The following is a 23614-nucleotide window of genomic DNA, read 5'->3' as shown; positions in this document are numbered from 1 at the left end:
CCTCCCAAAGTAATTTTTGTATTTTTAGTAGAGACGGGGTTTTGCCATGTTGGCCAGGCTGGTCTTGAACCCCTGACCTCATGATCTGCCCACCTCAGCCTCCCAAAGTGCTGGGATTACAGGCTTGAGCCATCATGCCCCGCCTCATCCCAGAGTTTTGCTCTAAGAGGGAGCAGGATAAGGCAGTGCTGGCCAAAGGTGGTTTTGTGGTCCAGAGGGCAGGGGCAGCAGGAGTCTGACAGGAGAGGGTGAGACTGAGCTTATAGAGGAGGGAAGCGGCACCTGAGCACCAGGGCCCAAGGAGGATGGGGGAGGGGGCAGGCTGCAGAAGTCAGGGATGGGGGCGCAGGTGACTAGAAGGCTAGGAAGGAAAGAGGAGGCCCTGTGGGCAGACAGAGCCCCAAGGAGAGGAAGCCCCGGATCAAGGATCCCCAGCTCTGTGTGGGCAGATGAATGTCCTCTGGATGTTGACCTGTGCCTGAACATTGACCTGAGCACCCGGTCTGACGGAGGAGACAAGCAGGGGGACGGAAGAGGGTCAGGGACTGTTGGCTAAGTTGGGTGAAGGAGAGAAAGGATTGCATGGTGGGGGTTGGGGGAACCTGACAACTGGGCATGGCAGGGCCCGAGGCCACCTTGGAGGAGGAGGCAGGTCAGCTCACTGTCATGGCCAAGGCTGAGCAAGCACCTGCAGCTGTGAATATGTTTAGAGCCTGTGGTTACCCAGGGAGGGAGATGTGATGAGGATTCTCATTTCACAGATGAGGAAACTGAGGCACAGTTAAGCAGAGGGAATCAGCCCAAGGTCGACATCTATTAAGTGGTGAAGCTGCGATCCTCTGGCTGCACAGCCCATGCTCTGAGTCACACTTTACTACCCATTGTTATTATTATTATCGCTGAAAAAATAACCCAGCCGGAGGAAGAGGAGCAGGGCATCCCAGGCAGAGGCAGAGCCTGGGTAAAGGCCCGGATCTTCTAGGCAGCAAGTGGGCATTTTGTCTCCTGGTTCGGGGGGTAGTGGGAGAGGGGCCTGGCAGGGCGTGGTGGGAGATGAAGCAGAATCGGAAGGAGTGGAAAACTGTGCTCAGACTGGAGGGTCTTGGATGCCAGGCTTGGAAATCTGGAATTTATCCTGCAGGCAGAGGGCCTCGTCCGACGCCTCCGAGCAGCCAGGGCAGAGGCATCCTGGGTGTCCAAGTGAATGTGCTGGCAGCCTCGGGAAGGTGGATTCCCGGGGCGGGGAGGCAGGCGAGCCCTGAGCCCTCGAGGGCTGTGTGGTGGACGGGGTGGGCAGGCTGTGGGCAGGGGCTGAGAAAGAGGGCAGAGAAACAGTGAGCCCCCGCCCAGGCTTCGAGTGGGAAGATCTGGGCTGCTTCCACGATTTGGGTAGAGAAAACCGGGGCCTGGAAATGGGGATTCTGAGGTTGGTCCTGGCCCTGCCCCTCACCAGCCTGTGACCCTGCAGGTGACGTCGGGACTCAGAACCTCGGCGGCATGGAGAGGAGGCTACCCATCTGGAAGGGTTGTGGTGGGGAGGCCATGGCCCGGGCTGGGCACAGCTCGTACTCAGTGATAGGGACCCTGCCCTAGACTTGGTGCCCCTGGCACACCTGGAGCTGACCCCTTCAGCGCCCCTGCCACCCACCAAGCCTTTCCAGAGGCTCTCGGCAGTGGTTTCTCCTTCATTTAGGAGAGATTAGAATGATCCAAGCTGGCCAGGCGCGGTGGCTCATGCCTGTAATCTTAGCACTTTGGGAGGTTGAGGTGGGTGGATCACCTGAGGTGAGGAGTTCAAGACCAGCCTGGCCAACATGGCGAAACCCTGTCTCTACTAAAAACACAAAAATTAGCCAGGCATGGTGGCGCATGCCTGTAATCCCAACTACTCAGGAGGCTGAGGAAGGAGAATCACTTGAACCTGGGAGGTGGAGGTTGCAGTGAGCCGAGATTGCGCCACTGTACTCCAGCCTGCGCGACAGGAGCGAGACTCCATCTCAAAAAAAAAAGAAGACACTGAAATCCACCAAGTTTTTCCCAGGTGAGGATTCCTTGGTAGCAGAAGTGGGAGCATGGCTGGTGGATGCCACCCTGGGTGAACTCCCCTCCTCCACAAGGGAAGCCAGGGCCTTGCCAGTGTCCAGAGGAGCCAACCTCACCTCCACAGTCGGCTCTGTAGGCTCAATTTATGCTGTCGGGAACGCTGGCCAAGTTTTGATGGGCTGTTTCCTGCCTACCTACCCCGTCGGATCTGAATTCCTGATTAGGAATAGTCGTTCCTGCCTCCCAGGGCTGTTTGGAAGAGCAATGAATGAATGAGTGAAAAAGCACTGCCCTTATCCCACACCAAGCCCACACCCGTCTCCTCCTCCTCCTGGGGCTCCTCGTCCCGGGCTGTGTCAGGCAGGGCTTCACGTTGCAGTGTGAACTCTGACATCCCAAGCAGCATTCCTTCCATCCAACATTCTTCTAAGAAAAGGCTGCCAGCCAAGAAGGTGCCTGGGGAAAAGTACAGGTTGGGAGTGCAGCCCGGGAGTCCATCCTGCTCTGCTGCCTGCCCTGAGGAGCCTCAGTCTCCTGGTATGCGGAGCAGGGAAGTTCCCGGGGCCTGCCTGGTGGGGCGGCTGCAAACAGGAAGGTTAGGAAGTGCAGGAGCTCTCAGCATGGGGTCGGGCACAGCTGTGCAGTGTTACGCTGCAAACACGAAGGTTAGGGAGTGCACGAGCACCCAGCATGGGCCAGACACAGCTGTGTGGTGTTATGCTGCAAACACGAAGGTTAGGAAGTGCACGAGCACTCAGCACGGGGCCAGGCACAGCTGTGCAGTGTTACGCTGCAAACACGAAGGTTAGGAAGTGCACGAGCTCCCAGCATGGGCCAGACACAGCTGTGCGGTGTTACGCTGCAAACACAAAGGTTAGGTAGTGCACGGGCTCCCAGCATGGACCAGACACAGCTGTGCGGTGTTACGCTGCAAACACGAAGGTTAGGAAGTGCACGGGCTCCCAGTACAGGCCAGGCACAGCTGTGTGGTGTTACGCTGCCAGGCTGGGATGCCTTTGCAAAGGTTACTCCTCCCGGCTCCTGTCTCCGGAGTTTGTGTTTTTCCCCTGGAGAAAGCAGGGCTAGAGGGAACGAGAGTGTCTCCAGTGTGCTGAGTGTCGGGGTGGGACCTTTCCCCATCTGGACATGGGGTTTCCTGGAGGTCAAAGCCAGAGCCTGGCGGGGAGTGAGCTCTGTGTGGGGAAAGGCAACATATTTGTGTCCTGGGACTGATATAACCAGTGACCATAAACCAGGTGGCTCATAATAGTTTCGTCCTCTCACAGTTCTGGAGGCTGGAAGTCTGCATCAAGGTGTCCTGGGAGGTCAAGGTGGTTGGGTTGCTCGATCCCAGGAGTTTGAGACCAGCCTTGGCAACATAGCAAGACCCTGTCTCTACCAAAAGTCCTAACTAGTCAGGTGTGGTGGCGTGTGCCTGTAGTCCCAGCTACCAGGGAGGCTGAGGTGGGAGGATCACCTGAACCCAGGAGATCAAGGCCATGATCACACCACTGCACTCCAGCCTGGGTAACAGAGTAAGACCTGTCTAAAAAAAAAAAAAAAAAAAAAGTGTCAGCAGAGCCAAGAATCGTTCCTCGTCGCTTCAGCTTCTGATGGCTCCAAGTGTGCCTTGGCTTGTGGCCGCGTCGCTCCAGTTTCTGCCTCTGTGGCCCTCTCCTCTGGGTCTCTGTGGCTGCACATAGCCGCCGCCTTTTTTTTTTTTTTTTTTTTTGAGACGGAGTCTTGCTCTGTCGCCCAGGCTGGAGTGCAGTGGCTCACTCAGCTCACTGCAAGCTCCACCTCCCAGGATCACGCCATTCTCCTGCCTCAGCCGCCCGAGTGGCTAGGACTACAGGTGTCTGCCACCATGCTGGGCTGGTTTTTTTTTTTTTTTTTTTTTTTTTTTTTTTTTTAGTAGAGATGGGGTTTCACCATGTTACCCAGGATGGTCTCAATGGTACGCCCACCTCGGCCTCCCAAAGTGCTGGGATTACAGTCATGAGCCACTGCATCCTGCCCACATGGTCTTCTTATAAGGACATCAGTCACTGGATTTAGGGCCCACATACTCCAATATGACCTCATCTCAATTTGATTACATTTGCAAACACCTTCTGTCCGAATATGGTCACATTCATAGGTACCAGGGGCTAGGACTTTGGTGTCTTTGGAGGGCACAATTCAGCAGTTGAGCAGTCTGAATACCCAAGGATGGTCGAGAAGGGCCAGCAGGTCATTGTCAGGACAGGAAGCTTTGAGGGACAGGCACCTGTGTGGTGCTGGCCCAGCCCACCCCCTGCCCCCGTACTCTATTCATAATGTTGATTAAAGAAAAGGTGGCTGCTGGCCAGGTGTGGTGGCTCATGCCTGTAATCCCAGGACTTTGAGAGGCCAAGGCAGGTGGATCACTTGAGGTCAGGAGTTTGAGAACAGCCTGGCTAACATGGTGAAACCCCGTCTCTACTAAAACTACAAAAATTAGCCGGGTGTGGTGGCATGCGCCTGTAGTCACAGCTACTCGGGAGGTTGAGGTGAAAGGATCACTTGAACCTGGGAGGCAGAGATTGTAGTGAGCCGAGATCATGCTACCACACTCCAGCCTGGGTGATAGAGCAAGACTCCATCTCAAAAAAAAATACAATAAAATAAAAGCAAAGGCGACTGCTGTCCATGCACGGACACTCTGTGCTGGGTCGCTGGCAGACATACGAATGGTCCTCATTAGTGTAGGGAGGACATACTGAAGCCCACCCACCTGCCTGAGTTGGAATCCTGGCCCAGTCATGTGACCTAGGGTAAGTCACCTAACCTTTCAGAGCCCCAACTAACCCACCTGTAAACTAGGATGATGGGAGTAGCTGCCTGCCTTGGAGTGCTATAGAATTCAAGGGTGGATACCCCATGCCTGGCCCATAATAAGAGCTTACTAACCCCAGGAGGAACGTGGTCTTATCTCCCCACTCCAAGGACAAAGAGACTGAAGCTTGACAGGGAAGGTATTACAGATATCAACCTAAATAACAAGCAGTGGCCAGGCGCCGTGACTCATGCCTGTAATCCTAGCACTTTGAGAGGCTGAGGCAGGCGATCACTTGAGGTCCGGAGTTCAAAACCAGCCTGGCCGACATGGTGAAACCCCATCTCTACTAAAAATACAAAAATTAGCTAGGTGTGGTGGCGGGTGCCTGTAATCCCAGCTACTCAGGAGGCTGAGGCAGGAGAATCGCTTGAACCTGGGAGGCAGAGGTTGCGGTGAGCCAAGATCGTGCCCCTGCACTCCAGCCTGGGCGACAGAGCGAGACTCTGTCTCAAAAAATAATAATAAAATAACAAGGACAGAGGAACTCTCTACAAGAAAATGATACTTCTTCAGGAATCAGGCATCGCAATGGGAATTTGCATGCCATAGTAAGCTATGTGTGTGTTCAGGGACAAAGAAAGACAAAGATTTTTAAAGGGAAAATTGGGAGGATTACATAATTGTTTTGAGATAAATGTCCCTGGCTACAAGGATCAATAACAAGGGCGGCACCAGCCCGAGGTTGGACAGGCAGTTGCTGAGCAGATGTCCTCACAGAGGTATTTTGGTGTGTGATTGCTATGGCCTTTGTGCAAGGTTGTGGTTTTACAGAGCCTTTTGTGGTCATTTTTGTTATCAGGCATTTTTATATAAGAAGCCTCTCTTCATGGCCTTTCCTGGCTCCATTTCTCAGGAGTTTTCTTTGTTTGTTTTTTGTTTTTGTTTTTGTTTTTGTTTTGAGACAGAGTTTTACTCTTGCCGCCCAGGCTGGAGTGCAGTGGCTCAGTCTGGGCTTACTGCAACCTCTGCCTCCGCGTTCAAGCGATTCTCTTGCCTCAGCCTCCTGAGTATCTGGGATTACAGGTGCACACCACTATGCCCAGCTAATTTTTTTGTATTTTTAGTACAGACGAGGTTTCACCATGTTGACTAGGCTGGTCTCGAACCCCTGACCTCAAGTGATCCACCCATCTTGGTCTCCCAAAGTGCACCCAGCCTGTCAGGGTTTTTTTTTTTTTTTTTTTTTTTTTTTTTTTTTTTTTAGACGGAGTCTCGCTCTGTCGCCCAGGCTGGAGTGCAGTGGCCAGATCTCAGCTCACTGCAAGCTCCGCCTCCCAGGTTCACGCCATTCTCCTGGCTCAGCCTCCCGAGTAGCTGGGACTACAGGCGCCCGCCACCTTGCCCGGCTAGTTTTTTGTATTTTTTTTTTAGTAGAGACGGGGTTTCACCGTGTTAGCCAGGATGGTCTCAATCTCCTGACCTCGTGATCCGCCCATCTCGGCCTCCCAAAGTGCTGGGATTACAGGCTTGAGCCACCGCGCCCGGCCTACGCCTGTCAGGGTTTTTTAAACACAAGTGATTCCATTTTGATTCTGACAACTTTTTTTTTTTTTTTTTTTTTTTTTTTTGAGACAGAGTCCCTCTCTGTTGCCCAGGCTGGAGTGCAATGGCACAGTCTCGGCTCACTAAAACCTCCGCCTCCCAGGCTTAAGCAATTTTCCTGCCTCAGCCTCCCGAGTAGCTGGATTACAGGCACATACCACCACACCTGGCTAATTTTTGTATTTTTAATAGAGATGGGGTTTCACCATGTTAGCCAGGCTGGTCTCAAACTCCTGACCTCAGGTGATGCACCCACCTTGGCCTTCCAAAGTGCTGGGATTACAGGCATGAGCCACCATGTCCGGCTGATTCTGACAACTTTGACACAAAGGAGGTGGCAGAGCTGAGGGCAGACCCAGTTTGGGAGATTCCAAAACCTGGCTCTCTCTGCAGTGCCATCCTTGAGCCTGAACAGTCACCTCCTTTACCTCCTTGTACCACAGAAGCACCTATTGAGAGACTAGAATCCGATTTTAAAACACCTGCCCTGAGAGAGACTTTGGAAACTGATTAGTGTTCAAGACCTGGCTGACAGGTGGGAAGGTGACTTGGAGAGAGAATCTCATGCAGGTACGTGTGTGACGTCTGGTGTAGTAAGACCAGGGACCTGCTGGCCAGAGCCCCCTCCCCAGCCCCTAGAACTGGAATCCAGAACCAAAGGAGGGCACGTGTCTTGAGTGCACAGGACCAGACCACCAGGGTGCAGAAGGGCCCAGATGGAGTCCTGGTAGCTCAGCTGGTCAAGAGAAGACTTAGGGAAGAAGGTCCGTCTTCAGACCTCAAGGCTGCAAGGAGGACATAAATATATATATATATACGTATATATATTTATAATTTTTTTTTTTTGAGATGGAGTTTTGCTTTGTCACCCAGGCTGGACTGCAGTGACACGATCTCGGCTTACTGCAACCTCTGCCTTCCAGGTTCAAGCGATTCTCCTGCCTCAGCCTCCGGAGTAGCTATCATGCACCACCATGCCAGCTAATTTTTTGTATTTTTTGTAGAGACGGGGTTTCACCGTATTAGCCAGGATGGTCTCGATCTCCTGACCTCATCGTGATCTACCCGCCTCAGCCTCCCAAAGTGCTGGGATTACAGGCATGAGCCACTATGCCCAGATTTTTTTTTTTTTTTTTTTTTTGAGACAGAATCTTGCTCTGTCGCCCAGGCTAGCATGCAATGGCATGATTTTGGCTCACTGTAACCTCCACCTCCAGGGTTCAAGTGATTCTCCTGCCTCAGCCTCCCTAGTAGCTGGGACTACAGGTAGTAGCTGGGACTACACCATATCCGATTAATTTTTGTATTTTTAGTAGAGACAGGGTTTCACCATGTTGGCCAGGGTAGTCTCCAACTCCTAACCTCAGGTGATCCACCTGCCTCAGCCTCCCAAAGTGCTGAGATTACAGGCATGAGTCACCACGCCCGGCCAGGGCATGAACATACTAGATGGCAGAGCTAGGATGGGACGGTGGGCTAACCTCCTGGTGGCAGGGACCGTGTCTTTCTTGTCCCTTGCTGTATTCCCCATGCAGCCTCAGTTTCTCCATCCATGAAATGGGAATAATAACAGTTGATCCTGGCTCCAAGGCCACCAGGGGGGAACATTTCTGGAGAGGGGCCCACCCACCTTTACTGTCGGTGCGCCCACCCCAGGCTTGCCACAGGGGAGCCTCTGTTGGATTCTCCAATTTGTGAAACATAACACGTGTTGCTTCTGATGGGCCTGACACCCATCCTGCCATGGGCACTAACTGGCCATGTGGCCTTGGGACAGTCCCTGAGAATTGGTGCACAGAGAGGGGCCGTGGCCATGACAGCCTAATCCCATTTGGTGCTAGAGTCACCATGAGTACCCGGGGCTCCCCCAGCGTCACGGTCCTATCTCAGGAACCTCCTTCTGCCGTGCAATCACCCTGGCAGCCGTCCCCAAGCCTTGGTGTGCCCCTGTGACTGTGCGTGGATTTTTTCTGTGCCTCATAGGGCAGTGGTGTCACCCTCCTCGCCCATCCCAGGGAAGGGATGGGACGGGCCCGGATGGCAGAGACTGTGGGGACAGAGCCAGGAACTCCCCATGGCTTTCCATGCCCAGCACGTTGCCAGGCCTCTTCCCGGGTGTCCAGGACTGACCAGGCTGCTCTGTGCAGAAGGGACTTTTGGGTCTGCTTTGAGGGAACACCAGGCTTCACCACCAGGGGGCAGAAGTGCCCCTCCAGAGCAAGCAGTGCCCGGGGAAAGTGGGCAGCTGAGGTCAGCAGCTGAGGGCAGCGCCCCGGGGACAGCGGGTGAGATGGAGGCTGTCTCTCTCTCCCCACCAGCCCGCAGGGCTGCAGCCCCAGCTCCGCCATTTGCTGACTCTGACCTCGGACATATGCCTTGGGCTCCCTGGGCCTCTGTTTCTCTGTCTGTAAGATGGGACTGGTCTCCCGCTTGGCAGCCTTGTGGGGACGAGATGGGGCAGTATGTTTAATGGCCACCCCTGTACCATGCCTCTAGTACCCCTCCCTGGGCCCCGAACTGGCCCCTTCAGGGGTATGCTCTCTCCCCTTGGTTGGCCTGTGTCCCAGAGATCATGATGTTACTTGTAGTGCTAATGGACTAGAGCTCAGAGTCCCAGGTTCATGAGCCGCCTTGACTTACCGGTCTGTTCCTGTCCCTGGGGATGGGAACTGAGTCCAGCCGGGGCTGAGCCAGGCTTAGGGGTTGCAGGCCCTTCAGAAGGGTAGTTCTGAGGATATCAGGGTTCCCCCTCAGTGACCAGGGTCCTCTACCAGCTCCAGACACCCCGCTGGCCAGGGGGAGTTTGGAATGAGTTTGGGTGCTGGGGAGGAGAGGACATCTGGCCTGGCGACTTCTTGGAGCGGGGGCCGCTCTGGTGGCTTTGGGGATGTGTGAATGAGTCTGGAGCAGGAATGGCTCTGGTGGCTTTGAGGATGTATGAATGAGTCTGGAGCGGGGGTGGCTCTGGCAGCTTGGGGGATGTGTGACTGAGTCCCTTTGTCTCTTATTTCCTTAACAGGGGCATTTCCCTTCCCTGGTCTCAGACTCAAATGAGCCCTGCACAGGGCACCCCTCCACAATACAATTGCTGGGTCCCCCAGCCCCCTCATCAGACCCAGAAAGCCCCATAAGTGAGAGGAAGGCCCAGTGGGCACCTGGAGCCCTCGTGCCTGCTGGCAGGGGCAGTGCCCGGGTAGGAGCTGTCATGTGGGACTCAGGCCCAGCAAGGCTATCATCTGATGCTTCAGGGCGGCCAGAATCCAGGTTTCTGTGTCAGTCTCTCCGTTGTAAAATGTTGGCCGCATGCAGTTTGGTTTTTTTTTTTCCTCCGACGCTGCAGGCCACACGGAACACACTCAGGGGCTGGACTCGGCCCTTTGTCCCCCAGCTGCCCCCTGCTCTGAGGGTTTGTGACAGCTCTGTCCCCTCTTGGCCTCTGCCTGGGGTTTCTGGCCCCAAGGGCAGCCCGCAGCTGTGCCCTCTCTACCTGTCATGGCCCAAACCCGGAGCGGTGGCGCCTTTGCCTGAGCCTCCACTGTTCTCCTGGCACTGGGCTCTTGGGTGGAGACAGATTTTACACATCTGTGGCTGGGGCCAGGGAGAGGTTATAGCTAATTCCTTAACGCTGACTAGAGATGCCTTTTCTAAAGATATCTTTAAAATTCCTCAGCCATCCCCACCTCCGGAATTTCTGTCTGGCCTCTTCTCCCAGATGCCTGCGGCATTCCCAGCCCCGCCCCCCCACCCCCCACCGCCGCCGTTTCCCTCCTCCTGCCTCCCACCTCGGGCTGCCCATTTCTCTCTGATTTCTTATCCCAAGCAGTCAGGCCTCCCTCCCTCTCTGGGGCTGGCCTCTCCTGCCAGCCAGGCCCTGCCAGCGGTCAGCAAGCGTGGGACCAGGCTGTGCTGAGCCCACAAAGCCAGGATCTCCCGACAGCCTGCCTCCGGCGTGGGAAACCATTTCATCCCGTCTGGATCCCCGGCGGTTCTGCTTTGCTGCGTTTACACCAGTGGCCGTGACAGAGATTCTTCCTTACATCTGTCCAGCCTGGGCACTTTTATGAGGCATTTTCACCAATGTGGTCCAATGTAATCCCTTTATTTCTTATGAGATAAATGTTCATCCGTCCATAAAACCAAGTATCTATGAAGCACCCACTCCGTGCGCTAGGCACGGGGACTGTAGCAGTGAACAAGTTGTTATGGTTCTTGCCCTCCTGGCTTATGGCATAGGATGGAAAAAAAGTCATCAGGTGACAGAGGACGACCCCTGAGCCTAATTGAGAGTGAAGGCGGTCAGAGACAGGGGCAACTAACTTCCCTGAAAGACATTCTAGGGCAAGGGAGGGACCCGCAGCTGGAGGGCAAGCAGGTCTCAAAGGCCCCTTCGAAGAGTCAAGGATCTGGGCTTTATCCTCTGTTTTAATTCTTTTCAGAGACAATTCAGTACACGCCTTAGTATTTTTATATGTTTTTTTGTTGTTGTTGTTGTTGTTGTTTTTGGTTTTTTTACAGCAATAAGGTAGGAAATCCATGTCTGGCTATGAAATTTGGTTTGGGATCTAAAAGGTACAGTGTTCCTGTAAGTTTGAGAGTGTGGGCTGGGCACAGTAGCTCATGCCTGTAATCCTAACACTATGGGTGGCCAAAGTGGGAGGATTGCTTGAGTCCAGGAGTTTGAGACCAGCCTGGGCAACATAGCAAGGCCCTGTCTCTATTAAAAAAATTTTTTTTAATTGGCCAGGGAGCCAGCTGTGGTGGTTCACACCTGTAATCCTAGCATTTTGGGAGGCCGAGGTGGGAGGATCACCTGAGGTCAAGAGTTCGAGACCAGCCTGGCCAACATGGTGAAACCCTGTCTCTACTAAAAATAAAAAAAATAAAAAAACTAGCCAGGCATGGTGGCAGGTGCCTGTAATCTCAGCTACTCAGGAGATTGAGGCAGGAGAATTGCTTGAACCCAGGAGGCGGAGGTTTGCAGTGAGCCATGATTGCACCATTGCACTCCAACCCGGGCGACAAGAGCGAAACTCCATCACACACACACAAAATTAGCCAGGCACGGTGGCACATGCCTTGTAGTCCCAGCTACTCAGGAGGCTACCATGGGAGGGTTGCCTGAACCCAGGAGGTAGAGGCTGCGGTGACCACGATGGTGCCACTGCATTCAACCTGGGCCACAGAGTGAGATTCCGTCTCAAAAAGAAAAAGAAAACGTGTACAGCACTTGACGGTTAGTTTACAAAGCACCTGTTGCTGCCTGTAGGCCCCCAGCTGCCTGTGAGATGAACCAGTCCATTCCACTTTACTGACGAGCAAGTTTGTCTGTTTATGGCTCTGTCTCCCAAAGACAATGGTATTTATGTTTATGTCTGGAACACAGGAGGTGCCCAGGAGACACTGGTTGATTTGCACTAAACAAAGACTCTTCACGAGGCTCTCTTACATTTTATTTTTATTTTTATTATTTTTTGAGACAGAGTTTCGCTCTTGTTGCCCAGGCTGGAGTGCAATGGCGCGATCTCAGCTCTCTGCAACCTCCGCCTCCCAGGTTCAAGCGATTCTCCTGCCTCAGCCTCCTGAGTAGCTGGGATTACGGGCATGCGCCACCACGCCCGGCTAATTTTTGTATTTTTAGTAGAGATGAGGTTTCTCCATGTTGACCCAGCTGGTCATGAACTCCTGACCCAGGTGATCCTCCCACCTCGGCCTCCCAAAGTGCTGGGATTAAGGCACGAGCCACCACCTCTCTCTTACATTTTATATGGGGCTTTCCCAGCTCCTGGAGCTGTGGCTGTCACCCCCCATCTGATGGAGGGGTCAGGTGAGCCTTGTGGGAATCCCAGAAGCTGGGGACTGGGAAGGGCCCCGTGCAAGGGGCTGGACGCTCCCTGTGGTGAGGCCCAACTTTGCCGTTTGTTGATTGCACAATGTTGGGCAAGTTATTTCACTCTGTGAGCCTCAATGTCCTCAACTGAAAAATGGGGAGAATAATAACCTCTGCCTCACGGAAGTAGTTCATGTTAGTTCATGTGAGGAGATCAGACATCTAAAAGTGCTCTGCAAAGCAGGCAGGAAGCACCAGCTGTGCCCTGCCTTCACTGGGATCACTCTGCCCCCACCACAGAGACTTGGGAAGCTCTGCTTGGTTTTACCATCCAAGAGACCTGGGGGTGGGGAATAAGGAGCAAGCCCTCTACTTCTTCAAGCCGCCAATCCAGCAAATCCTCCAGGCAGCCAGGCAATGCTGAAGTCCCCCTCCAAGGGGGTGTAGGCTGAGGCCGGGTGGGGTGGGTTCTTGGGCAGAGGTGCCTGGAGGGGAGTGAAGGCCTCTACCCAAAGTCCTCATGAGAAGTGGGTAGGGAAGCCTGTGTTCAGGTGAGGGGTACGGAGGCACCTTTGTGGCACAACCTTTGCGAGGAGGGACGTAAGGGAGAGACCGCCGGGGCCGGGGTCGCTGGACATCGTGTGGACGCGACCGCAGTGCCGGGCGGGGGGCGGGCGCTTGGGCTTGGGCCCTGCGCCCCGAGCGTGTTGGTTTCCTGTGGGCACGTGGGGCCCTCGGAAGAGGGGAGGAGGGCGAGCACGTCCCCAGAGGGCAGACCGAGCGGGGCGTCGCGGCAGCTGCGGCCGCGGAGACGCCGGCTCCGCCTCTTGTACACGCCCCCTCGCCTGAGGCCCCGCCCCGCCCGCGATGCCCCGCCCCTCCCGTCCCGCCCCCCCCGGGGCGCCGCGACCCGCCCCCGCCCCCGCCCCTGGGCCCGCCCCCGGCCTGCGTTTGCGCCGGGTCCGTGCTGGCCGCGCGCCTGGCGCTCCACGCTGAGTCGCTCCGTGCAATGATTAACCCGGCGGGGCGGCAGGCGCGGGACCCGAGACGGAGGCGCGGGGCCGGGGCGGGACCCCTCAGGGCCGCTCGGCTTCCTGCTCTCGCCCGAGTTTCCGCGTAGAGGGCGCAGCGCCGGCCCGGGGCCCTTGGCGCGGCGTGGCGCAGGGCGCGGCGTGGGGCGCGCGTGGGCGCGGCTTAGGCGGCCCGGGTCACCATGAGGACTCTCCGCAGGTTCAAGTTCATGAGTTCGCCCAGCCTCAGTGACCTGGGCAAGAGAGAGCCGGCCGCCGCCGCGGACGAGCGGGGCACGCAGCAGCGCCGGGCCTGCGCCAACGCCACCTGGAACAGGTAAGGCCGCGCCCTCCCGGCCAGCTGGAGGTCCCGGAGCGAGGGGAGAGGACCCTCGAGCCGTCCGCGGGCGAGGGGCCGTCCCGAGCCAGGAACCGTGCCGAAGGCGGCGCGGCGCTTCACAGTTTGCAAAGAACTTGCCCTGCCGGAGTGGTGCGGCCCTGGAGGAAAGTTCAGTGCCGCGTGGTTCCAGAACCCAGGAAAGGGAGCGAGGCCCGCCAGCGCCCGGGGCTGTCCCAGAAGCGCCCGGCGGGTGGGCGGCGGGGTGGGCCGGGAACCCGCGTGCCCGCCTCCCACCCGGGGTCTTTCCAAGTCTCCACTCCGGTGCTCGTGACAACCCGGGAGGTTAACGGAGCAGGAAGTATTTTTCCCATTTTGCGGTTGAGCACAGGAGCCTCGGGGCTCAGTGGGTGGGTCGCGCAGGCTTCCTGTGTCTCTTTAAGGTCCCTTAGGCTTTCCCTGGAGAGGCCCCCTGTCCTCCAGCTGTCAGCAGGGGGTGCGGCAGCTGCGAGGCATTCTTTAGAGGACCCTCCTCCAGGGGTCATTCCCAGACAAGCAGGGGCCTGGGAAGCCCCTTCCCCCAGCTTTGTTTGGGGAGCAAGGCTGGGATCCGAAAAAGAAACGATTTATTTAGTGGAACTCGCCAGTGTCTCTGCTCCCTAGGAAAATGAGAGGCAGGAGAAAGTGGGGGAGGCTGTGGACGCTGCCCCTCTCGCCCCCACACCTGGCGGTGAAATCTTGCCAGATGCTCCACCGGCTGTGGTCTTGGCCACCAGGAACCCGGCTGTCACTTGGACACACGTTGTTTTCAGTTCATTGAATGCATTGTGAGCCAGCGAGATCCTCTTCAAACGTGGTCTCTTCTGTCTCTGACTTGCAGACTGCTAGAGGGCTGGCAAGTGCCTGCCTCCGTTTCCCTGTCCTGTCAGTGGATATTCGCATTCCTCTCTGTGGGGGAGGGCTGGTGTGGGAACAGTGAAGGAAGGACTCCTGTTGGGAAATCTCACTGAGCCAGCGACTCCGCAGTGTCTTAAGAGCTGTGTTCTCTGGCCGGGCGCGGTGGCTCAAGCCTGTAATCCCAGCACTTTGGGAGGCCGAGGCGGGTGGATCACGAGGTCAGGAGATCGAGACTATCCTGGCTAACATGGTGAAACCCCGTCTCTACTAAAAATACAAAAAACTAGCCGGGCGTGGTGGCGGGCGCCTGTAGTCTCAGCTACTTGGGAGGCTGAGGCGGGAGAATGGCGTGAACCCGGGAGGCGGAGCTTGCAGTGAGCCGAGATCACGCCACTGCACTCCAGCCTGGGAGACACAGTGAGACTCCGTCTCCAAAAAAAAAAAAAAAGAGCTGTGTTCTCCACCAGGCACGGCGGCTCACACCTGTAATCCTAGCACTTTGGGAGGCCAAGATGGGAAGATTACTTAAGCCAGGGAGGTCGAGGCTGCCATGAGCCATGATGCCACCACTGCACTCCAGCGTGGGTGACACAGGAAGACCCTATCAAAAAAAAAAAAAGTATTCTCCAGTATTGAGATGAAAGCCATCTCTTTCTCCTTGTTTCTCTGCTGTGATTTAGAGGAAAGAGGTAAATAGACTTATTTCAAATCCCAGCTCTGCCCTTTCCCTACTCTGTGGTCTTGAGCAAGTCACTTAACCTTTGTGGTCCTCAATTTCCTTATCCATAAAATGGACCCATAATAGTACCCACCTGACGGGGCTGTTGTAGGGATGAAATTTGAACATGCAAAATAAAGCCCTCAACACAGGGCTTAACACATAGTAGATCCTCTGTACCTCACAGCTCAAGCCCAGACTCACGCAGGGGATGGGTGTCGGGGTGTCCCTGTAGGGATGGCGTTTGGAGGGCTCCACAGGAGTCAGCCAGCTCCTGAGCACCCACCGACAGCCACTTGGTGAGCTCCCTCCCACCCCCGAGTTGGGGTGTACTGCTGCGGATCCCCAGACAGGTGGGGGCAGTGGCTGTTTGCTGGCTCAGAAGGCTTAGACACTGCCATCACCCCACCTTGGGTGACCCTGGAGTGGGCTCAGAGTCTCAAGTGTCTTCTCAGAGGTCAGGGAGGCCTTGCAGGCAGAGGCTGCCTGAGTCCCGCCCCCAGATTTCGCTCAGCAGCCTGGCGGATTACAGAGGAATGCCAGCCCCTCCCTGCAGCACCTTCAGGGCTCCAGGTCTCCCAGCCCTTAGGCCTGCGTCAGCTCCCGTCGCCCCGGGCAGCAGGGACACAGCCATTTCCTGCACTCCTCTTCTGTGCCACGCCCCAGGCCAGACCCGTTCACCGCCCTTAACTGACTTTGCCACTCTCCTAGCCCAGTGAGGGAGGTATTACCAGCACCCCCCACCGAGAGAGGCAGAAGGGCAGAGAGAGCACCCAGGAGACCTGCCCAGTTCATCCATCGCCTGCGCAGGATGCAGCAGAGCCTGCGCCCAGGCTCTCCTCCCCAGCAGATGTGGGAGATGGAGCCAAGAGAAGGCAAAGTGCCTTCCCCAGCCAAGTCCCTGAGTGGAAACCGCAGGGGACAGGGCACCCCTTCTGGTCCCTGTCTGCCTGCTCCTGCTTCTAGCAGTGCTCCCTGCCAGGGCCCCCCAGGACAACAGGTCTGTGCAGGGTCAGGACAGGCGTGTCATTCTGCAGGGCCTGGCTTGCCAAGCCTTGTGCTCCTCAGAGTGAGTCTAGTACACACCCCCTTTTATCTGTGTGACTGTATTAGCTTCCCAGAGCTGCTGTAACAAAGATCACAAACTTGGTGGCCCAAAACAGCAGAAATCTGTTCCCTCACAGTTCTGGAGCCAGAAGCTGGAAGTCCAGGTGTCACTACCACCAGAGGCTCTAGGGGAGGAGCCTTCCCTGCTTCTTGCAGCTTCTGGTGGCTCCTTGGCTTGTGGCTGCGTCACTCCGATATGTACCTCCCCATGGCTTTCATTTCCGTGTCCAAGTCTCCCTCTCCTGTCTCTTTCTCTTTTTTTTTATTTTTTTCTTTCTTGAGATGGAGTTTTGCTCTTATTGCCCAGGCTGGAGTGCAATGGTGCAATCTCAGCCCACTGCAGCCTCTGCCTCCCAGATTCAAGCAATTCTCCTGCCTCAGCCTCCAGAGTCGCTGAGATTACAGGTGCCCACCATCACGCCCAGCTGATTTTTTGTGCTTTTAGTAGAGACGGGGTTTCACCGTGTTGGTCAGGCTGGTCTCAAACTCCTTACCTCAGGTGATCCACCTGCCTCGGCCTCCCAAAGTGCTGGGATTACAGGTGTGAACCACCATGCCTGGCCTCTTTTTTTTTTTTTTTGAGATAGAATCTTGCCCTGTCGCCCAGGCTGGAGTGCAGTGGCACAATCTCAGCTCACTGCAACCTCTGTCTCCTGGGTTCAAATGATTCTCCTGTCTCAGCCTCCTGAGTAGCTGGGATTACAGGTGTGCACCACCATGCCCAGCTAATTTTTGTTTTTGTTTTTGTTTTTTTGAGATAAGAGTCTCACTCTGTCACCCAGGCTGGAGTGCAGTGGTGCAATCTCGGCTCATTGCATTCTCCACCTGCGATTCTCCTGCCTTAGCCTCCTGAATAGCTGGGATTGTAGGTGCCCACCACCACGCCCAGCTAATTTTTGTATTTTTAGTAGAGACAGGGTTTCACCTTGTTGGCCAGGCTGGTCTCAAACTCCTGACCTCAGGTGATCCACCTGCCTCGGCCTCCAGAAGTGCTGGGGTTGCAGGCGTGAGCCACTGCACTGGGTTCCCTCTCCTTTCTCTTGTAAAAACACTAGTTATTGGATTTAGGGCCCATCCTTCATTAAGGACCATCTCCAGATCCTTAATTAAATACCGCTGCAAAGAACCTATTTCCATAGTGTAAGGCTTGCTGTGTCATGAGAACTGAATCCAAGTCATTGATTGATTCATTCATTCATTTATTGACTGTGCTGGCACTGGGCTGCTCAGGACATAAATTCAGAGAACAGCCTCCTGGAGCTGAGAGTTTCCAGAGGGAGGCATTGGTGAATAAACGAGGAGGCAAGTAAACGCAGGTGGGCTTGGTGCTGGGAAGAAGGCGAACCAGGGGCGCTGGAGTGCTGAGCATTTCCCTGGGCGTCTGCCTTCCTTTCTTTCCTTCATGGAGGTTGATTCTGTAGGTGTGCAGGAAATGTTTGGTTTTTCTCTTTTGAGAGAGGGTCTTGCTCTGTCACCTGGGCTGGAGTACAGTGGCACAATCATGGCTCGGGCAGCCATGACTTCCCAGGCTCCAGCGATCCTCCCCTCTCAGCCTCCCAGGTAGCTGCAGGTGTGTGCCATCACACCGGCTAATTTTTTTTTTTTTTTTTTTTTTTTTTGTATTTTTGGTGAAGATAGGGTTTCGCCATATTGCCCAGGCTGATCTTGAACTCCTGAGCTCAAGCAGTCCACCTGCCTAGGTCTCCCAGAGTGCTGGGATTGTAGGCATAAGCCACTGCACTGGGCCCAGGAAGTGTTTGTAAGGGAGCTGTGGATGCCAGGCTGGCCTGCCGGCCGGGCCCCCCTTAGGCAACATAAACCAGGACTGCAGAGATGGTTTCCTGAGTGCCCAATCCTTATGTATTGGTCCCATTTTGCCCCTAGCCTGTGACAGGTCTGCTGCTCATTGCGAAGGCTGCAGAGATGTGTCCCCATCAGACTCTCCCAGGCTGGTGGGGTGACAGATAAAGACATGAAGGCTGATGTGCCACACCCCTGGCACCCCCATCCTTATCCCCTTCCTTCCTTCCTCCCTCCTCAAGGGCCCCTGGTCCCTATTCCCTGCTAGCTCCCAGGCAGCTCCACTTCCCTCCGCCCTGGGTCTGGCCCCTGTCCCTGCAGGGCCTCCAGCCATGAAGGTCATGCTCTTGGGTTGTGGGGCCAAGTTGTGCTTTCACATCTTCCCACTGGAGGAGGAGGCGGGACGGGAGTGGCCACTGGGGCGTGCCCTGCAGGCAGAGCTGAAGTAGCCCTGGGGAGGGCCTGTGTGGAGGAGGGCCTGTACGCCAGCCTGAGGAGCCGGGGCATGAGGGTGCCCTGCTTGGAGGCTCCGGCAGGGGCAGGCAGCCCAGTGACCCCTCACTAGGCCCCAGCCGCCAGCATGCCCTCGGAGGACTCTGTGCTTGTGCCCTAGGCCTGGCCCCAGCCTCTGCCTCCTGGCAGGGATACATCTTGCCATCCCCTCCTGCCTCCCCCAGCCCTGGAGGCTGTAGAGAAACTTCCAAAAGATGCCGCAGATCCAGAGCAGGCCCCCAAATGCCATGAGGGCATGTGGGGGTACCAAGCCCTCTGAGCCAGTGCCCCACCAGACCATGAGGGCACGTGGGGGTGCCCAAGCCCTCTGAGTCAGTGCCCCGCCAGTTGCCCTCACCTCTGTCCGGGGATCCCCAGCAGGGCAGACCACTGCAGGAGACCCCAGCTGGGGGTGGGAGGAGCTCCCCAAGCCCCACCCCTGCAGTCCACCCCAACACAGACCCCTCCATGTGTTTGGACCGAAGGGCCTCAACCATGATGGGACACTTCCTCCTTGCCAGGCCTGTGTCTCCCAAATGCTTGAGGCTTTAGAGAGCCAGGCCTACCTCCCCCTTGAAGTGGAGGCCCAGGCAGGCAGGAGTAGTGCGTGGCCCCAAGATGCCGGCCTGGTGCAGGGCCGGTGATGACTCACTTCTCACTCACTCCGCACAAATCCACCTCCAAGGCTAGGGTGACTGTCTTCGGCCTACAAATGGGGAAACCTGGCTGGACGTGGTGGCTCATGCCTGTAATCCCAGCTACTCGGGAGGCTGAGGCAGGAGAATCGCTTGAACCTGGGAGAGGGAGGTTGCAGTGAGTCGAGACCACGCCACTGCACTCCAGCCTGGGAGACAGAGCGAGACTACAACACAAAAAACAAATAGGGAAACCAATGCCAGAGGAGAAAAGGGACTCAAAATCCCCTGCTAATGTCAGGGTCTGGGGTCTGAACCCAGGTCTAACATGGGGCCAGGACACAGGGACACATGTGGGTTCATGTTCCGGCTGGAGCCAGGGTGAGGTGGGTGTTGATGGCAAGAGCTGGCTTCCATAGCTAGGGTGGGAGCACAAGGGCAGGGCCCTATAGGACCTTGTCTGCACTCCCTAGTCATGGACAGGAACCAGCTGAGGCCGTGACCACTCCAGCCACCTGCCCCAACCCTGCACCCATGTCTCTCCCAGCAACACTGTGCTCCTCATTACATAGCAGTGGTACCACCTACACCCCGACTTGTACTGGGCCCTGTGGATGAACTTTCATTCCCCACAGCAACCTTTAAGGTGAGCTCAATACTCCCATTTTGCAGATGAGCAAACTGAGGCTCAGAACGGTACAGGGAGGTCAAGCGCGGTAGCTCACACCTGTAATCCCAGCACTTTGGGAGGCCGAGGCGGGTGGATCACCTGAGGTCAGGAGTTCACGATCAGCCTGGCCAACATGGTGAAACCCCATCTCTACTAAAAATAAAAATAAAAAATTAGCCCATTGTGGTGGCGGGCGCCCATAGTCCCAGCTACTCGGGAGGCTGAGGCAGGACAATCGCTTGAACCTGGGAGGTGGAGGTTGTAGTGAGCTAAGATTGCGCCGTTGCACTCCAGCATGGGGGACAGAGTGAGACTCTGTCTCAAAAAAAAAAAAAACAAAACAGTACAGGGACTGCCCAGGTTCATGCAGTGAGTTGGGGCGGAAGCTGGGATTCAACCTAGGTCTCGCTAGAAGCATGTGCTCATAGGGGTCTCTGAAGGCCAGAGGATGTTGGCTGAAGCCTCCAGGCTGGATGGGGGCCTGGACACAGTGAGGGGGCCTGTGTCTGGCTCCCCGCCACCCCTGCCTGCGGCTCCCCACCACCCCTGCCTGCGGCTCCCCACCACCCCCTGCCTGCGGCTCCCCACCACCCCCTGCCTGCTTGCTCTGGGTCCCAAGCTCCCTGCCCCTTGGAAGCAGCCTGGGCAGATCTCTTGCCCTAGTTCCCAGAACCTGTGACTGTGAGGCTTTATGTGTTGAAAAGGACTTTGTAATCACAAGGGTCTGTGTGAGGGAGAGGCGGGGGTAAAAGGGACAGGGATGCAGTGACGGACTCAGAGAGCTGGGAAAGTGTCACACTGCTGGCTGTGAAAATGGAGGAAGGGGCCGTGAGCCGAAGAATGTGGGCACCTCTGGGAGATGGAAAAGGCAGATATTTCTCCCCCAACCCGAGCCTCCAGAAGGAACAGCCCCACCAACACCTTGATTTTAGTCCAGGAAAATGGATTTAGAACGTCCAGGCCAGGTGCAGTGGCTCGCACCTGTAATCTCAGCACTTTGGAAGGCAAGTGCGGGCGAATCACCTGAGGTCAGGAGTTCAAGATCAGCCTGGACAACATGGTGGAACCCCATCTCTACTCAAAATACAAAAATTAGCCGGGTGTGGTGGTGCACACCTGTAATCCCAGGTCCTCTGGGGGCTGAGGCAGGAGAATCGCTTGAGCCCGGGAGGCAGAGGTTGCAGTGAGCTGAGATTGTACCGATTTGCACCACTGCACTCAGCCTGGGTGACAGAACGAGACTCCATCTCAAAAAAAAACAGAAAAAAAGAACTTCTGACCTCAGAACCACAAGGGAACAAATTTGAGTTGTTTTCAGCCACCAAGTTAGGGGTGATTTGTTACGGCAGCCGTGGAAACCCACACACTGAGCGACTCTTCTTCCCTCGCGTGCGCAGTGGTACGCCGCTCTGACCCCCCACCCGCACCCCTCCCCACCCTGCCTCGTGCTGGGGAGGCGGAGGGTGGAAGTGGGATGTGAGGCAGAGGGGCCTGAGGATGGGCAGGCAGCCAAGGGGAGCCACGGGCACGGCACCGTCCCCCTCCACGGCCTGTTCTGGACAGACGGGGCGGAGCCCAGCTTTGCTGAGTGAGCCTAGGTGCCCCCATGCAGCCCTAGGGTAGCCCCAGCCAGGGTGGCCACAGGCAGGTGCCCTCACATCAGCCCCAGGGCCTCAGCCCTTCTTCAGCCCAAGCCCCAGCTGCAGCAGATCTCAGCACTGCCAGGCACCATGGAGCCTCCCTAAGGGTCGTGCCCTTCTCTCCCTCACCTGCACCTGCCCAGCGCTCAAGAGGGGCTGGCCCCCTGCTGGGACTTGGCCTCAGGAGGACTTACCCTCCTGGGGTGTGAGGCCCTGCCCTGGGAGGGCACTGCCTGCTGGGGCTGGGGGGCTTCCTAGAGGAGGCCGTCCACATCTGGACAAGGGAAGTCAAAGCCACGGCAGTGTCCCATGTGGTTTCCAGGGGACATTTACACCTGCACCAACTGGGCCTGTCTGTTGGGCCCGGAGGGGCAGCTGGGGTTTCGTTTCTGTTTTGGGAGATGACAGGTCACGTGAGACCCTCCCACCCTCCCCGCCCTTCCTCTATCCCTGAGTGGCCCGCAGCGGAGGCTTTCTCGTTTACCAAACACCCTTCCCCCACCGGCTCCAAGGGTTTGGGTGGGGGTGGAGAGGAGCAGAGGTCCTGAGCGGCCTGGGGGTGGGGGAGGGGCCTCTGCGGGTGCCAGGCTGTGTGACTCTGTCTTCTCCTGTAACCTGGGGCCTGGTGGTTAGAGGACTGAGAAGCCACAGAGTAGGTGGGCCCAGGCCGGGTGTGGCCAAGGAGTGGTAGATGCAAGCCCCACCCTATAGCTTCACGGAAAAGGCTGCAGGGCAGGGCAGGGCAGGGCATGGCATGCTGACCTTACAGCAACCCGGGCGGTGGCACTGTACTGAGAAGTCCATTTTCCTGCTGGGGACCCTGAACCACTGAGTGGTTAGGTGGTAACTTGGCCGAGTTACCCAGCCTGTAAGTGTAGTGCTGGGATTCAAACCCAGGCCTGCACCTTGGACCAACCTGGGGATGGGAGGAAGTTCAAGGTCCTCGGAGGGAGGAGGCAGGGGTGGGGAGTGTGGATGGGAGAACGTCCAGGGCAAGGAGCCCAGGAGAGGCTCAGGCCCCTGGGTGGGGAAGGGCGCGCCACGGCATTTGTGGGCAGGTGTTCTCGGGCAGGTGCTTGCTGGGCTTTGCTCTGTGCAGCCAGAGTGTGAGGCTAGGTGGGGCGTCGGGAGGTCTAACCGTGAGCCAGGTAGACCCTTCCTCCCCTAAAAAGAAGACCATGGTCAAAGTAGCTCTCCCACACAGCTGCAAGCAAGGGCAGGTGGAGGGCGAGCCCCAGGCAGAGGGAACAGCGGGACGGAGGCCCGGCGCGGGAAGAAGCCACAGCAGCTCCAGCCTGGGGCCTCAAGGGGATAGTGAGGAGGGCTGTGTGAGTGACACCAGACCCCAAGAGGGCCGCAGGTCAGGGGGAGAACTTCTTCCAGAGGCCCTATGGTGTAGAGTCACCTCTGGCAGGGCGACCAGAGTGGGCTGGAGGCCCCCAGGAGGTTTAATGAACAGGAAAGGACAGGCTGCTCAGGGCAGGTCACTGAGGACAGCAGGGCTGAAGCCTGGGACCCACTGTGAGCCTTGGCAGCCCTGGCGACACCACTGCACTGTCTCCTCTGCCTGAATTGGGTCCAGCAGTGGCTCCACCATGCACTGTAAGGGAGGCCTGGGCTCCAGGAGAGAACTTGGGAAGGCGCCCCTGAACCTCCATCCAGGGTCTGGAGACAGTGGCTGGGAGTACCTCCGCCCGCCATATCCCAGAGGCCCTCCCAGTCAATGCAGGGCTCCACCGCCTCCAACCCACCCCAGCAGCTGCCACAGGGCTGGAGGGCGTCTGCAGCTGCCAGGATTGCAGGGTGGCTGCTGTTGGGGGACAGCTGGTTTCCTAGCAGACTTCCCTTGGGATTTTCAACTTTTTTTAGTCTGCAAGTGGGGGCGGGGGCAGCTCTACTGTGACATTGTTGTGGGGCTGGGGCCACCCCAGGGCTTCTCGCAGGGGAGCATCATCCCAGCCATGAGGGGATGACCAGCCACCAGCCTCTCCCCTGGGCCGGCTCATCTTTCAAACTCACTGGGGTTGACGCTCTTA

General features: G+C 56.6%; 1 protein-coding gene across 15 annotated transcripts in view; it reads left to right on the top strand.

Moving 5' to 3' along the window:
• Positions 1-23614, top strand: part of LOC102145378 (proline-rich protein 5) — a 180831-nt gene that overhangs the window by 17669 nt on the left and 139548 nt on the right. For 8 of the 15 annotated variants that reach the window (XR_012418637.1, XR_010578308.1, XM_074003557.1 and 5 more), the window contains exon 1: positions 13215-13619. The exons of 3 other annotated variants lie outside the window; for them this stretch is intronic. Coding sequence is in view for 10 of the 12 variants with exons in the window: in XM_074003557.1 (XP_073859658.1) it covers positions 13486-13619 (134 nt within the window). In the remaining 2 variants the exon portion in view is untranslated. Of the gene's footprint in view, positions 1-13214; positions 13620-23614 lie in introns of those variants that run through there. 4 more of the 15 variants (XM_065522008.2, XM_074003566.1, XM_074003564.1 and 1 more) reach the window with 1 other exon arrangement.

Source organism: Macaca fascicularis, chromosome 10 (assembly GCF_037993035.2).
Source record: "Macaca fascicularis isolate 582-1 chromosome 10, T2T-MFA8v1.1".
Taxonomy (NCBI): Eukaryota; Metazoa; Chordata; class Mammalia; order Primates; family Cercopithecidae; genus Macaca; species Macaca fascicularis.
Note: the sequence above shows the minus strand (reverse complement) of the source record. Positions and strands in the feature narration are given on the sequence as shown.